The 16203-nt window shown below is 40.7% G+C and overlaps 1 protein-coding gene across 2 annotated transcripts in view; it reads left to right on the top strand.

Moving 5' to 3' along the window:
* SRGAP1 (SLIT-ROBO Rho GTPase activating protein 1) overlaps window positions 1-16203 on the top strand; it is a 266543-nt gene that overhangs the window by 202199 nt on the left and 48141 nt on the right. For both annotated transcript variants that reach the window (XM_032420257.1, XM_032420256.1), the window contains exons 9-11: window positions 6177-6374; window positions 6866-6950; window positions 15388-15415. In XM_032420257.1, coding sequence (XP_032276148.1) covers window positions 6177-6374; window positions 6866-6950; window positions 15388-15415 — 311 coding nt within the window. The remainder of the gene's footprint in view (window positions 1-6176; window positions 6375-6865; window positions 6951-15387; window positions 15416-16203) is intronic.

Genomic DNA, 16203 nt, shown 5'->3' with positions numbered 1-16203 from the left:
GTGAGTCATGGGATAGGGCAGCCTAAATAGAATGGTGGAGCTCAGGATGGCTGTCAGCAAAGCAAGCACATGTTGCTGGTGTGTGCTGAATGTTTCTTTGACATCTGTGGATTTGAAAGGAGGATGACTTCAACCTCTACCATTCATTCACTGAACCTTTTGGATAATCCCCTGTGTCCCAAGCACTGTGCTAGTGACGAGAGATACAAAGATTGATAAGCTGCCGCTAACCTCAAGTCGCTCCCCCTGGAGATGGACAAGATAGCCCTCTCAGTGGTGTGGCAGGTCCTTGTGAGAAATGGAATTGGCATCATTTACCTCATTACCCAGCAAAGGCAAGGTCACTGGCATCTGTACCAGGAACGAGGGAAGGCCATGGCCAGATGCTCTGCGTCTGCTCCTGCCTTCTGTGGCCTGTGCTGGCAATAAGTTTCTGTACCCTGGGCTAGTTAACTATGGCATTAATCCAGTCTCTGTGTGTGTGCATGTGTGTCTGGTCTCTTTCTGGTAATTTTTAACCCATCTGAAATGATATAGTGCTGCATTGAAATGTATCCAAGGTCAGTCATGGCAAGAAGTAAATAGGTGGGGAAGGGAAGGCAGAGCTGGGGGTCATCTTCACAGATGGACTGATGAGTCTTAAAGGATGAATAGGCCTGTGTAATGTGCAAGGCACAGTGTCATAAAACAGTATGTGTGTTAGAGGTTGGATTGTGTCCCCCCAAAATTTATATGCTGCAGTACTAACCCCAGTAGTTTAGTATATGACATTATTTGAAGACAGGGGTCTTCACAGAGGTAATTAAAGTGAGGTCATTAGAGTGGGCCTTCATCCAGTGTGATCGATGTCCTTGTATAAAGAGAAAATGTGCACACAGAAACAGAGAAGGCCGTGTGAAGAGACACAGAAGATGATCATCAGCAAGCCAAGGAGGGAAGCCTGGAACAGACCTTCCCCCATGGCGCTGGGAAGGAACCAGCACCTTGATGTCAGACTTTTGACCTGTAGGACAATAAACTGCTGTTGTTGAAGCCCCCAGCCTGTGGTACTTTGTGACAGCAGCCCTGGGAAACTAATACAGTGTGTTCAGAGAATAAAGTCAAAACAGCTGTTTTGTTTCCTCCAATGGTTATAATGTCCTGTGAGTAAAAAGGCAAACGAGCCAGTCTGCAGTAGCCCACAGAAGTCACCTCTTCTCTGTCGTTCGTTTTGATTCTCAGCGCAGAGTCCCGGCCACCTGGGCACTCCTCCAGTGGTGTACATTCTTCGGGTTTTTCATAAATTCCTTGTCACGTTTTTGGCCTCTCCTACCAAAGCTAACTGCATTTTCCTGCTGCTAATAGGGAGTCATTACAAGCCTCATATTAGCTGTTTCATAGTTGCCTCATTATATTCCCTCCTTGTGGCTTATTAACATGACTTGTGTGTCAGAAGCTGGTGTTATTCTTCGTCGAGAACATCCCATGGGATAGTATGTAGTCCCAGCCATCCTGTCTGGTGTTTTCTGTCACATCCTTTATTGTTCCTGACAATTCCAAATTTAACCATGACACTCTTGCTTCAGAGAAGAAAGTTGAGAAAAGGGAAAAAAAAATGGTGTTGTTGACAATGACAGGAATCACAGGGCTGCTGCTGGGTCCACAGTTTGGGGGCCTGTTACAGTGGGACCTGCTGGTCCCCAGGAAAATGGTACCGCCTCCAAGACCTGGGGCAGTAAGGCTGGTGCTGGGACAAGGGTCCACTTCAGGGCCCGCAGTCGGTCCACAGACAGTCTGTTACCAGGTGCTTGAATGGGCGTGACACCCACCAGTTTCCTGAACAGGTTCCTAACAAGCAGGACTGGCTCTGCACCCCAGCTGAAGGGAGCTGGTGCCTGTCCCGGGTCCACCCGAGGATGCATAGCCAGGACCAAGATGTATGCAGGCCTGCCTCCAGGAGCATAGACAGACATGTCTTCCACCTGGAGCCAGGTTACAGGGCCACTTCGAGATCTGCAGATAGATGGAGGTCAGCAGGTCTGCCTCCAGGAGCACTGAGAAGCATGCCTTCTAGCAAGTCCCTGTACATGGAAGACTGCTCCATGACCAGGGCGGAGAGGGACTGGAACCCCATCATGGGCTGCTTCACCATCCACAGCTGGGACCACGGTCAGCAGGCCTATTATTTGAAGCCCAAGTAGATGCGATTCTTCCTGGGTCCCTTGGCAAGTAGTTCTGGTGACAGGACCAAAGCCAAATAGGACCATAATGGAGTCCCCAGGGGGACCTGGCTATTTCTGGGTCAGTAGCCAGGACCAGGGTTGGCAAGCCTCCCACCTGGGCCCAGGCCTGCTTTCTCAAATTGGTCCTCCTCAGTCCTGGGCTCCACCAAGGTTTTACAAGTCCTTAACCTGCATCCCAAAGCTCCCACAAATGCACTTTTGTCCGTGGATGGCCGCCAGGTTACTGTTGCAGTGGGGCAGGGAGGAATATGTACAAGGGAACCTCCTATTTTGCTGTCTTGCTGATGTCACCTCTGGGGTGGTGAGTCTTCATTCAGCCTATAAATATGTAATCATGACTTCCTTAAAGTAACCACTTACAGTATTGTTTTTTTAAATAACCTTTAATATGCTTTTTTCCAGTCATATCTCTCCTTTGCATTGTGTACATCCCCAGCAATATTGACTAAGTCTGTTAATTTTCTTTGTACTTTTTTGTTTTATTTTATCACGTGATCTCTTTTAGTATCGGAACTAACACTGATTGCCATTATTTCTTCCCTAAACAGTATTTTGTTGATTAAAAGAAAAGAGTAATTGAAACTATTTCTACTTCCTGTAATAGTGAACTGAGTCACTCAGCTGATTATTTCACATTTCACTGTCCTGAACAAGGTGTCTGGCCAAGCCTGAAGTCCATGGCAGAGAAAACCATATGTTGCCAAAAGGAAGAGCATCAAATATTTTGAACAAAAATAAAACCTGGTGATTCAGAACTATTAGTTCCCTGATTAGCTTGAAAAATAAGTAGACATTCACTCTAGAAGAGGATAGTCTCACCCTAGATTTCAGATAACTACCAAAACGTCCAGCAAACAGACATCAGATCACAGAGAGATGCCCACAGGAACTCCAGATATTGACATTATCAGAAATGAACTGTAAAAGAGCTACTTACTGTGGTCGAGGAGATAAAAGCCAAGCTTAGATTTCAGTAGGGAACCATAACCTACAAACAGTGAAATAACAGATTTTAAAATGTACCACATAGAGATTCTAAAAGTGAGAACTACAGTGCCCCAAGTTAACAAATCAGTGGATGGTTTTAACATCAGATTCAACACAGCTGAAGAGTGAATTATCAAAGTGGAGGACAAATCAGAAGAAAATAATCAAAATGCAGCATGGAAAAACAAAAGGATAGAAAATACAAAGAAAGGAGCACCTGGGTAGTACAGTCAGTTAAGCATCTGACTTCGGCTCAGGTCATCATCTCAGAGTCCTGGGACTGAGCCCCACGTTGGGCTCCCTGCTCAGCTGGGAGTCTGCTTGTCCCTCTCCCTCTGCCCCTCCATGCATGGACTTGCTCACTGTCTTTCAAATAAATAAATAAAAATCTTTAAAAAAAAAATACGAAGAGAAGGGTAACATATAGAGGACACAGTGATGTTTAGCATACTAATTAAACTCCCAGAAAGGAAAACAATAGAAAATGAGACAATATTTACAGAGATAAAAGCTGAAAATTTATTAGAGTTTATGAAAAGTATCACACAATTCAAGAAGTCCAAAAAAATCCAGGTAGAATATATTTTTTTAAATCCTTACATAAACACATTATGGTAAAACAATAGAAAACTTCAGGGGCGCCTGGGTGGCTCAGTTGGTTGAGCATCTGCCTTTGACTCAGGTCATGATCCCGGGGTCCTGGGATCAGCCCGAGTCGGGCTACTCAGCAGGGAATCTGCTTCTCCTTCTCCCTAGGCCCCTCCGCCTGCTTGTGCTCTCTCTCTCTCAAATAAATAAAAAAATTTTTTTTAATGTAGAAAACTTTAAAAGTAGCTGGAGAAGCAAGCAAAGTGGCAATGGACTCACAGCAAACTTCTCATTCAACAGGAACATAGAAGCAGGAAAATATAGTGATTATCTTCAATGTATTGAAAGAAAATAGGGGTGCCTGGGTGGCTCAGTCATTAAGCATCTGCCTTAAGCTCAGGTCATGATCCCAGCGTCCTGGGATCGAGCCCCGCATCGGGCTCCCTGCTCAGCAGGGAGACTGCTCCTATCTCTCTCTGTCAAATAAAACTAAAATCTTTAAACAAAAAAGAAAGAAAGAAAATAAACTGCCAACCAGGAAAAAATACTTTCATAAATGAAAGTGAAATAAAAGACATTTTCTAGTCAACAAAAAAAGAGTTCACCACCAGCAGACTCATGCTAAAAGGAATTTCTAAAGGCAGGGAGTTACTCTTAAAAATGTAAGGAAAGGAGGTCAAATAATGTAACTAATATATGGATAAAGCAAAATGAATACTGACTATATATAACAGCTGATGTATTTAAATATATGTTAATATTTACATACATATTCTATTATAATACATTATAAAAATAGCATATAAATAAGTAAATGAAGTTAAGGTGCTCTAAATTCTGTACATTGGGAAAAGGATAAAGCTACCGATTTACACTAGACTTTGAGCAAAGGTAGAATATGACCTAATTGTGCAAGATAAATGTAGAAGATAAATTAAAAAGCTCCTAGAAGGTAACATAGAAGAGTATCTTTATGGCTCTGAGATAGGAAAATATTTCTTAAATAGGACCCAAAAAGTACTAATCATAAAGGAAGGGACTGGTAAATCAATTACATTAAAATTAGAGACAGTTCATCTAGATACTAGAGTGAAAAGCCAGAGCAGAGTGGGAAAAGATATTTGCCACACATATAACTAACAAAAGACTCATATCCATGTCTACAAATAAGTAAGAAAAAGACTCATAACCCAGTGGAAAATTGAGCAAGAGATTTAACCAAAGTATTTCCAAGAGAGGAAATCCAAATTATCTTAAATGTATTATAATGAGCTCCATCTCAGGCATCAGAGGAATGCATATTAAAACCACAATAAGATACCATTACACACCTCCCAACACAATGGTTTAAATTTTAAAAACTGATAATACCAGCTCTTGATGTGGAGTAGCAGGAACTCTCTTACTGTGCTAGTGGGAATACAAATCAGAACAATAATTTTGGAAAACAGTCTGGCAAACCCTATAAGCAGCAATTCTGCTCATGTATGCTAGACATGTATTCATGGCAGTATTCTCAATGGCCCAAAACTAGAAATAAGTCAGTATCAACAGTAAAAGGGATGGATTACGATGTATTCCTACAATGAATATTCAGCAATACTGTACTCCCAAGAAATGAATAAATCTTACTACATGAAGTTGAACAACAGAAACAAGACAAAAATCATACATGCTATAGGATTCCATGTATATGAAGCACAAAAAGGCTAAAACTAACACATGATGTTAGACATCAGGATAATGGCTACCTCTGGGGAGGAGAAAGGAGTGTGTGGTAATTGGGAGAAGCACAAGGATTTGTAATGTACCATATTTCTTGATCTGAGTGGTGGTCATGTAAGTGTGTTCACTCTGATCATTCATCAAGCTATATACTTATGATGTGTGTATTTTTTGTGTGTAGTTTAACTTCCAATCTTAAAAAGTTGCTTTAAAAAATGTAATTGAGAGGCGCCTGGGTGGCTCAGTCGGTTAAGCGTCTGCCTTCAGCTTAGGTCATGATCCCAGTGATCACATCAGGGTCACTGCTCAGTAGGGAGCCTGCTTCTCCCTCTCCCTCTCCCCCTGCTTGTGTTCTCTTTCTCTCTATGTGTCAAATAAATAAATAAAATCTTTTAAATAAATAAAAAATGTAATTGAGAGAGTACCCAGTGATACATGAGATTTATAAGGATCCAAATACACAGAAATATCCTCTTGAGAATGATATTAAAGAGAGCCTCTCTTCATATTGGTGATAGTGGTTGTTGTTTACCTGTCTCTCTCTCCTCTTCTTGGGGCAGGGCCTATGTCTTCACCTCTGCCTGACAGAGTAGATTCTGAGTGTGGGATCCACGAAATCATGTGGTAACAGGAGAAATGTGTTCCTGTCCCCAGGTTAAGAAAACGACCGAAGCCACCTTGCAGACCATACAAGATATGGTCACCATCGAGGACTACGATGTCTCTGAATGCTTCCAGCACAGCCGTTCCACAGAATCTGTGAAGTCCACCGTCTCCGAGACCTACCTGAGTAAGCCCAGCATTGCCAAGAGAAGAGCAAACCAGCAGGAGACGGAGCAGTTCTACTTCATGGTACATCTGTCACTTCCCAGACGCTCTTGGGGCTCAGATCTGGGGTCCCCAAACACAGCTTCTAGAGTTGGATTGGAATCACCTGGGTACTTTATTAAAATACAGACTCCTGTCTGCCCTCGGAGTTCCCAATTCTGTTGGTCTGAGATAGGATCTAGGAGTTAGTACTTTTGTAAAAGTTCCTCAGATTTAAAGAGGGCTGCTCTAAGACCACTTTTAAACTTTAACGTACATACATTTCACCAGGAGAGCTTGTTAACATGCGGGTTCTGATTCCAGTAGGTCTGGGGAAGGAGGGACCTGGGAGTCTGCATCCCTGATAGGCTCCCAGATGATGGCAGATAATGCTGGTCTGCATCAGACTGCACTCGGGAGTAGCAAGGTTCTAGAATCTAGCAGATAAAAGTGGCTGGATTTTAGATATCCTGTGGGAAGTTCCCTGACATGAAATATATTTTTTTTAAGTTAAAAACGAATCTTTCCTTTTGCAGAAACTCAGAGAATATTTGGAAGGTAGTAATCTCATCACAAAACTTCAAGCCAAACATGACTTGTTGCAGAGGACCCTTGGAGAAGGTCAGTTATTTGAAGCAGACAGGGAGGATGACATGGATTTTGTATTGTGTCACATAGCTATTCCATGAAGAGTGTGAGTTGTGGATTTGTGTTTTAAGAACCAGAGAACACTGCTTGTTTAGATTGGGCTTTTGCTGTAACTGTAATAATCAGGTTCTCCCTGGAACTCTAGCTTGCTGCTAACCTTGAGGAAGAATAGTGAAATCTGCGGAGGGCTAAAAAGCCAGCCCAGACTGCTAAGGAACACTCTGCCCAGCCTGGTGCTCCTAACACCTGGTGCCCCTAATGGGGAGAAGACTGGGCGGAGCTGCACCTGCGCCCACCTGCTGATCTCCCAGCCACTGCTTCCTCACCCTCTGGGACCTGTCCTGCCTTCCAGCTCCACCCCCTTTGGTTTAGTGGGCCAGTATTTGTTGTCACATCTAATGCCTTCGTGGACTCTAGGAACCAGTTAAACCAGTTTGGGTGACTTTTTTTTTTTCTTTCCATAGACATTGATTTTACTTGAGAAAAAAAATCTAATGAAGTATACTGCTGTAGCTAATAATAACACAAGAATAGCTATCACTTCTACAGGGCTTTTTCTGTGCTAGGCATTGTTCTAAACTATATATTGAGCTGGGCTATAACTTTCCCCATTTTTACAGATGAGAAAAACAACGGGGAAAAAAGGATTATATTTTAAAAGGGACTGTGTAAATGTTACTCTTTCTCTTTTAATTTTCTTGAAATTTAAAAGAAAAAAATAAATACAAGCAAAGTCCCTTTTTTAAGTGCCTCATAGTCTGTAACTTTATCTTTTATTCACACTAGATCTTGCCAGAAGTTATAAAAAGTGAAAGAGAAAACAGATGGGAGTGGGAAATGAGGGGAGAGAGGTGTGTAACTCAGGCCAAAAAGAGATTGCTGCTCTTTGACCTAAACTCTTCCCCCTACCATTCTAGAACCTTCCTACAGACAAGGCAGTTTTTTCATCACCTTATCTCCTGGTTTCCTCCAAAGGACACATTATCCTCAGGGAATGAGCACTCGGAGAAAGGTCATCATGACCTAAGGCTCCATGTATTACAGTTAGGATGCCAGATTCTAACATAAAAGGCTGATTTCATTTAGAAAAATAATTAACATTTAAACTACTAGGAAGTGTCTTAAATAAAATAACCAAACACAATATGTGAACTTTCATTAGATTTTGAATCAAAAAAGCAAGTTACAAAAGGCATTTTAAGGACAATTGGGGAAATTTAAATATAGACAGACTGTATATTAAATGACATTATTGAATTCATTTTCTGAGATATGACAGTGGTGGTATGATTATGAAGGAGAAGATTCTTATTCTTAAGAAATGTTTGCTAAGGGGCGCCTGGGTGGCCCAGTCGGTTAAGCGTCTGCCTTTAGCTCCGGTCATGATCCCGGGGTCCTGGGATCCCTTCCCTCAGCGGGGAGCCTGCTTCTCCCTCTCACTCTGCCTGTCGATCCCCCTGCTCATGCTCTCTCTCTGTCAAATAAATAGATAAAAATCTTTTTTTTTTTAAAGTGGCAATATTAAGAAAATGAAAATCATAATTGAAGTTAAAAAAAAAAAAAGAAATGTTTGCTAAGTATCATAATATCTGCAAGTTACTTTCGATTGATCCAAGAGAAAAGATAGAGAGGGAGAGAAAAGGAAATAAGGCCAATATGGCAAAATGTTAACAGTTGGGAAATCTCAGTGAAGGGTAGCCCTGTACAAGGTTTTCAACTCTTCTATAATGGAGGTTGGAATTTTTTTTAAAAAACCTTTTTTTTTCCTTTGAATAGTTGTCTTACCTCAGCAATCATGTCCCAGTTTTTTTTTTCTCCTTCATAGTATCATGTAAGATCATTTTTTCCACCTACCACAAAATGCCTGATATTTCAGTGATGCCCCCAAGGTCAGGTGCCAGTCCCAAAGCATAAATTATCATTAAGTGTTTTGACGAATGCTTACTGGCACAAAGCCCTTCCCTACAGGACTGGATACCACGTTAGAAGTCGTGAGTTGGAGGCAATTAAGTAGTGGGTGAATTCATTCTTGGCATGCGTGCAGACACATGTGTTAATTCACTCGGGGTCCCATTCTGAAACTTTTATGATACTCATTCTACATAGATTCCCCAACGTCTCCTGGAGAGAAAACCCCCGCGGTTCATACGGTTTTACATGGCATTATTGGATAGCGCTCTATTTTAGCCGACTTACTGACTGCACGTGCCAGGTTCCGTCGTCAGCTGCTGTGCTGTGTAAAGCTGTATTGTACCTTGGGAACTCTGAGCCAGGATTTCTTTATCTTGGAATGTCTCTCACTGGGTTCCAGTCTCATAGTGACACAAGCCGGGTTCGGGGGTGCCAGGCCTTCAGCAGATTGGATTTATTCAGAAACTGGATGGTTCTCAGACACACTAGCCTCTGCCCACACGCTGCAAACCTTCCTGCCCCCCGGCCCTGCCCCACGTGCAGGCTTGGCAGCACGCCACACAGCGGGCACTGCCTGGGCTTCTTGCTGGCAGCGTTGCCCAGAGAAAGGCTGAGCCTGCCCCCACCTTCTAGCTCAGCCCTTGTGAGCCTGCTGGCTTTCCGTGCAAGCCCTGTTCGAGTTAATAGGCTTAAACCAAAAGAGATGAGGAAAGTTCATGGTGCCTGTCCCACAATGAGATAATCCAATGGGGAGTCCTCCTGAAGGAATCCAAGTCTGGGCTTAGTGAAATAAGGTTAGTAGCACAGGATTCGATGGTGTGTTTGGGGACAGTCGTGACTTTTTATAGAGAGATCACATCTCTGAATTATACTAGACTCACTGCTGCAAAAACTGCCTTCGTAGTAAAACAAATAGGGCCTAACCCAGGGATTTAGCAGTTGATCGTACACAGCTGAAACTGTAACTACAGACATGTGTTTGGCCTGTCTTACCGCTTGCTTTTGGCAGCCTACCAGAGGCCCAGTAAGTCCTTTGATTTACAACATTGTGAAGCAACTAGATTGGGTTCTTAAAGGCGCACTGTCAAAATTCAGAATTCCACATCTCTGAAAACTGTTGAAATAAAAAGAAACACATAATGAGTTGTTAAGACCAAAGTCATCACCTTCATCATCCTTCAGCAACACCATTATAAAGTGATGTCATTTGTTTTTCATTTGGAGAAGTTACATCAACACAGTAAATGAGATCTACATCAGTAAAACTGAGGCACTGAGATTGTTTCTTTTTCTTTTAATAAGCCTTCATGTTCACACTGGCTTCTTTATCTGCAACATTTGGAGTTAAGGGGAAGGGGGTGTAAATATCAGTGCAGTTTTCACTAAACACAGAAAATCTGACACTGGAAGCAGAGTTCCATGTTAGATTGTTTCTAGTCCTGGGCATAAGGTTTCTGACAAAGAAATTAAATGGCTTATCGTCATTGAATCCATTGTCTGTCTTTGAGTAGGAGCACAAACATACTTTTAAAAGAGAAGCTGATTGTGAATAATTATGTTTTTTAGAAAAGCAATGTATTCTTAAGGAAGAAAAAGGACTGAAAAGTAATGCCAGGAGTCCCTATCAGTCATTCATTAGGGACCCAATTCCGGGTGCCTCTGTCCAGTTTGAGCTGTGCACATTTTAAATATTTCATCTAGTTGGGTTTTCTTTTTTTTAATCTCAGATTGCCACCACACTGTATTTTGGTTTTCCCTTTTAGTCTGTGGTGGTAAACTACATTTGAGTATGAAAAATAATTCACTTCTTAATTCTCAAGTGAAATGACCGGAGTAGTCAAAGTAGGTGTTTGTAGCAAGAACAAGATAATCCTGGATCATGGGTCATTTTTTGCCTCCAAATGGCTTATATTGTGGGATGGGGAGGGGGGTGAGGGAAGAAATTGTCTGTTGTTTTTAATAATTAAATAGCCTTCCAAAGAAAGTGATTGAAATCTAATCCTCAAACCACTGGAAGCTTTCACATTTCTCGGGGAAGCAGATTCTTCTAAGCTTGTGTGTTATTGATCTATTAATGATGATACTGATTAAAAAATAAAACCTCATTCATCAGTTGAGGCACAGTACTATTAGCTGAACAAAACGATGGATGTGGTGGTGGCAGTTACACTATGAATGATAGTTCTTGAGAAGCTTGCTCTTGGCTCATTAATCAAAATGTATCTTTTATAGGTTTTTAATTTTTTATCTCATACTATTAACCATGGATGGATGGAGCAAAATGATTTTAAGCTATTTAATATGTGATCTTTTTCTAAATCTAGAGAATCTTTGCTTGGGATATTTTAACAAAAGTAGCAAAACTTCAAAGTTCTAGAAAACATTTCATTTCTAAGGAGTTATTACTATCTTTATCATTGAATCCCTTCAAAGTGATTAACCTCCATTATCCAGTTTAATTTTGTAGATACTTTAAATTTTTATTTTACTTTTTAAAGATTTTATTTTTAAGTAATCTCTACACCAAACATGGGGCTCAAACTTACAACCCCGAGATCAAGAGTGGCACACTCTACTGACCAAGCCAGCCAGGCGCCCCAGGACTTTTAAATTTTTAACTTATTGTGTGTTATATAATTTTAACTTAATGTGTGTTATATAATCTAGTACATCTTTAGCATTTTGTATTTGATTTTAGCCATATGGGGAAAGTGTAAGCCATAATCCCTACCCTTGTTTTTAGGATCTTTCAAAGTATTTGCTGGAGAATAAGACTTATATTTTTACGATATATTACTTGGGAGCTCAGGTCTAGAATTAAAACAAACCTGATCAAAATAGCACCAACATTTTTCACAGAACTAGAACAAACAATCCTAAAATTTGTATGGAACCACACAAGACCCCAAATAGCCAAAGTAATGTTGAAAAAGAAAAGCAAAAGAGGAAGGCATCACAATCCCAGACTTCAAGCTGTATTACAAGCTGAAATCATCAAGACAATATGGTACTGGCACAAAAACAGACACATAGATCAATGGAACAGAATAGAGAACCCAGAAATGGATCCACAAATATATGGTCAACTAATCTTCAACAAAGCAGGAAAGAATATCCAATCAAAAAAAGGCAGTCTCTTCAACAAATGGTGTTGGGGAAACTGGACAGCGACATGCAGAAGAATGAAACTGGACCACCTTCTTACACCACACACAAAAATAAATTCAAAGTGAATGAAAGACCTAAATGTGAGACAGAAGACCATCAAAATCCTAAAGAACAATACAGGCAGCAACCTCTTTGACCTTGACCTCAGCAACTTCTTCCTAGACACATCTCCAGAGGCAAGGGAAACAAAGGCAAAAATGAACTGTTGGGACTTCATCAGGATAAAAAGCTTCTGCACAGCAAAGGAAACAATCAACAAAACTAAAATGCAGCCTATGGAATGGGAGAAGATATTTGCAAATGACGTATCAGATAAAGGACTAATATCCAGAATCTATAAAGAACTCATCAAAATTGGGGCACCTGGGTGGCTCAGTCATTAAGCATCTACCTTCGGCTCAGGTCATAGTCCCAGGGTCCTGGGATCGAGCCCCAGTTTGGGCTCCCTGCTCAGCAGAAAGCCTGTTTCCCCCCCTCCCACTCCCCTTGCTTGTGTTCCCTCTCGCTGTCTCTCTGTCAAATAAATAAAATCTTAAAAAAAAAAAAAAAACTCATCAAAATCAACACCCAAAAAATAAATAATCAGTAAAGAAATGGACAGAAGACATGAACAGACATTTCTCCAAAGAAGACATACAAGTGGCTAACAGACACATGAAAAAATGTTCAGTATCACTCGGCATCAGGGAAATACAAATCAAAACCTACCACCTGTCAGAAAGGATGAAATCAACAGTAAATAGCAGATGTTGGTAAGGATGCAGAGAAAGGGGAACCCTTTTGCACTATTAGTGGGAATGCAAACTGGTGCATCCACTCTGGAAAACAGTGGGGAGGTTCCTCAAAAAGTTAAAAATAGAGCTACTCGAAGACCCAGAAATTGAACTATTAGATATTTATCCAAAGGATAAAAAAATGTTGATTTGAAGGGGTACATGTACCCCAGTGTTTATAGCAGCATTATCAACAATAGCCGAATTATTTTATTGGGAAAGAGCCCAATTATTTTATTGGGAAAGAGCCCAAATGTCCATTAACCGATGAATGGATAAAGATGTGGTATATATATGCAATGGCATATTACTCAGCCATCAGTAAGAATGAAAACCTGCCATTTGCAACAATGTGGATGGAACTAGAGGGTATTATGCTAAGCAAAATAAGTCAGTCAAAGAGACAAATATCATCTGATTTCACTCATATGTGGAATTTAAGAAACAAAACAGATGAACATAGGGGAAGGGAAGGAAAGATAAAATAAGATCAAAAACAGAGAGGAAGGCAAACCATAGGAGACTCTTAACTATAGAGAACAAACTGAGGGTTGCTGGAGGGGAGGTGGGTGGGGGATGGGCTAAATGGGTGATGGCATTAAGGAGGGCACTTGTTGGGGTGAGCACTGGCTGTTAATTGTAAGTGATGAATCACTAAATTCTCCTGAAACCAATATTACACCATATATTAACTAACTTGAATTTAAATTTAAAAAATAAAAAAGATTTGTATATTGATGGGTGGAAAAAAAAAAAAAACCTGGACCCTGGGGCCAAATGCGTCACATACTAACAGTGTGACCTTGAGCAAGTCACAGTAACTTGCCTCCTATATGCTTGGTCTCTTCCATAAAATAAAAATAACAGTACCTGCTTTATAAGGTTTTGTGAAAATTGTGAGTTAATGTATAGAAGGTGCTTAGAACAGTGTCCAAGTGTTGGACATCATTGCTGTTTTTATTGTTGTTAGTAGCATATTTTGTGTCATACTTCTGTGAGAATAAAGTATGCAGCATGACAGAATACAGTACAGCACAAGCCTGCTAGTTTCTCTGTCCTTAGAGAACCTTTTGCTCATTCTCCTGACTCACCCTGCGTGATCTCAGCTAGGTCCCGTGGCCCCAGAACAACCTAAATGGTGGTGACTGTCAAATCTTAATCTCCAGCCCTGTCTTGTCTCTGTGCTTTAATCATGTACAGCCAGCTTCCTGCTGAAGGATATCCTGGAAGACACCACTTCCTAGGAGACCATCTCTCCCACTTAAGAACAGCTAGAAATTATTCTGGAGTTCTCTTGTCCACCTTCTCCTTTTTCTTGTCCCGCAAAATAGCAAAAGGCCAGAAGAAGGAAGGGAGTTAGAGTTAAAGGATATACAGAACTGGGTAGTGGGGGAAACCAGATTTTTCCCCTTTCCTCCCACCCCCACTCCGAGTCAGGGCCCAGCACTGATTCTAGTAGACCTAACAGTGGCCTGAGTCTGGGTTGAGGAAGGTATTCTCTGATATTAACTGTCACCCCCCCCTTAACAAATAGAACATTAATCAAATCCTTTGTTACTTATTCTTCAAAAGCAGATAATAGAGTAAAAGACTCTGTTGCCTTGGAGGGTTCATTCACCATTTCCAGCAAGCCAGCTTTCTCTACAGATGTTATACTGGCCTCGTCCCACAAATCTGAATCACTGATAGGATGGGCTGGGCGTACCTGTTTGTGCTGCAGCGTGAGCCTTCTCTGCTAGCTGTAACTTCAGGCTGTTTCAGGAGCACACCGTCATTTTGCAGACAAACCGGTGGAATGGTTCTCTCTTCCAAACCCCTCCCACAGCTCCACCCGAAATGTGAGAAAGAGCAGACAGCAACCACAGACAGCCACATTCACACTTGGAATTAGCACAGATTGTAGGAGCACTACGAAAATACAGAGCCAATGTTTAAAACCAGTCAAGAAGCCCGAAGATATAAGAAACTAATGTTTTAAATGACAGGGAACTCTGAAAGGCTGTTAGCTTACAGGTTGTAGAATGTAGCATAATTTAATGTCCTTGTACTTAATACCTGCCAGTGTCATTTCTGATTATAAAATGCAACTTCTCACCTGACTGCATATTACAGAAAGAACACCAACTTAATATAAAGGAAATTGAATTTTCCCACCCTATCTGACTACCTTCTAACCCAAGTATCTATCAAGACAGAGGAAATAACTAACATCCGAACCTTCGATGTGTTTTATCTGTATTTCTTTGTTAACCTTACAGTTAAGATCAAGCAGCTGTTTCATGTTTTCTGAATAACAAATATTCCTGCCTCAAATTGCCAAGTGAAACATGTTTCTCCTCCAATCTATAGGATTTATTAAATTTTAGGTATAGGTTTTATGAAATGTTTACTTCGAATTATTTGTCTATCATGATATGCTATCCTCATGCTTTCCACCATAAAATGTGTAAGTTATTATAAACTCAGCATCTTAAAGTAAGGGACAGGTGATACAAAAGATTACCAAGTGCATTCCACCAATTCCATTCCATTTACTTATTTTAATTTTTTTTCTGCAGGTCATAGAGCTGAATATATGACTACAAGGTAGGAAAATATTTTATCGTAACTCTGTGTCTCACTCTTTTTTTTTCCCCCTTAACAACAAGCACCCGTTCAGTGCTGCAAGAATGAACGAATTTTGTTAATGAACATGGAAGATCGTTTTGACTCTCGACAAACCATAGTAACATGAAATGTTTGGGGTTCTCACAAAACCAGATTTGCTCTGGCAGATCTGAGGGTTTCCCAGTGTAATTGTGAAGCTCTTTAACGAGTAGACTGCTTAAGAAAGATTTAAATCGAATGGGCTTGGTTTATCTAATCCAAAACACTTTCAGTTTCTAGAAATAGTCTGATTTGATCATTTAATTAATAAGCAACGTTATGTGCATATCTACTGTGTTAGCAAATAGAAAGCATGATCAGTTACTTTCTGCTCCTACTTTTCCTTATGTCATATAAAACTTAGAACTATACCAAATACTCAGGATTTTAGCTTCTTACCCCTTTAGGTTCACTTTAAAGATTTAACTTTTAATATTACATCCATATTTCACTTTTTTCTTTCTCTTTTTTTTCTTCATTCATAAAGGGGTTTTGAAGCTATCGCTGAGAAGGAAAAGCCTTTTTGGAAGCAGATTCTGATTTGGGTTGGGGAAAGGTTGCAACTTTTATTTTTCTGTGCCAGCATTTGTGTAATAGCCAGAAATTATTCTAATTGACATAGCTAGACATTGCACTCTTGAAGCTGAGTTCTCTTTGAGGTGAGAGGCATTTAGAACACTGGTGTGTGTGTGTGTGTGTGTGTGTGTGTGTGTGTGTGTGTGTGTGTG

Source organism: Phoca vitulina, unplaced genomic scaffold (assembly GCF_004348235.1).
Source record: "Phoca vitulina isolate PV1807 unplaced genomic scaffold, GSC_HSeal_1.0 scaffold23, whole genome shotgun sequence".
NCBI lineage: Eukaryota > Metazoa > Chordata > Mammalia > Carnivora > Phocidae > Phoca > Phoca vitulina.
Note: the sequence above shows the minus strand (reverse complement) of the source record. Positions and strands in the feature narration are given on the sequence as shown.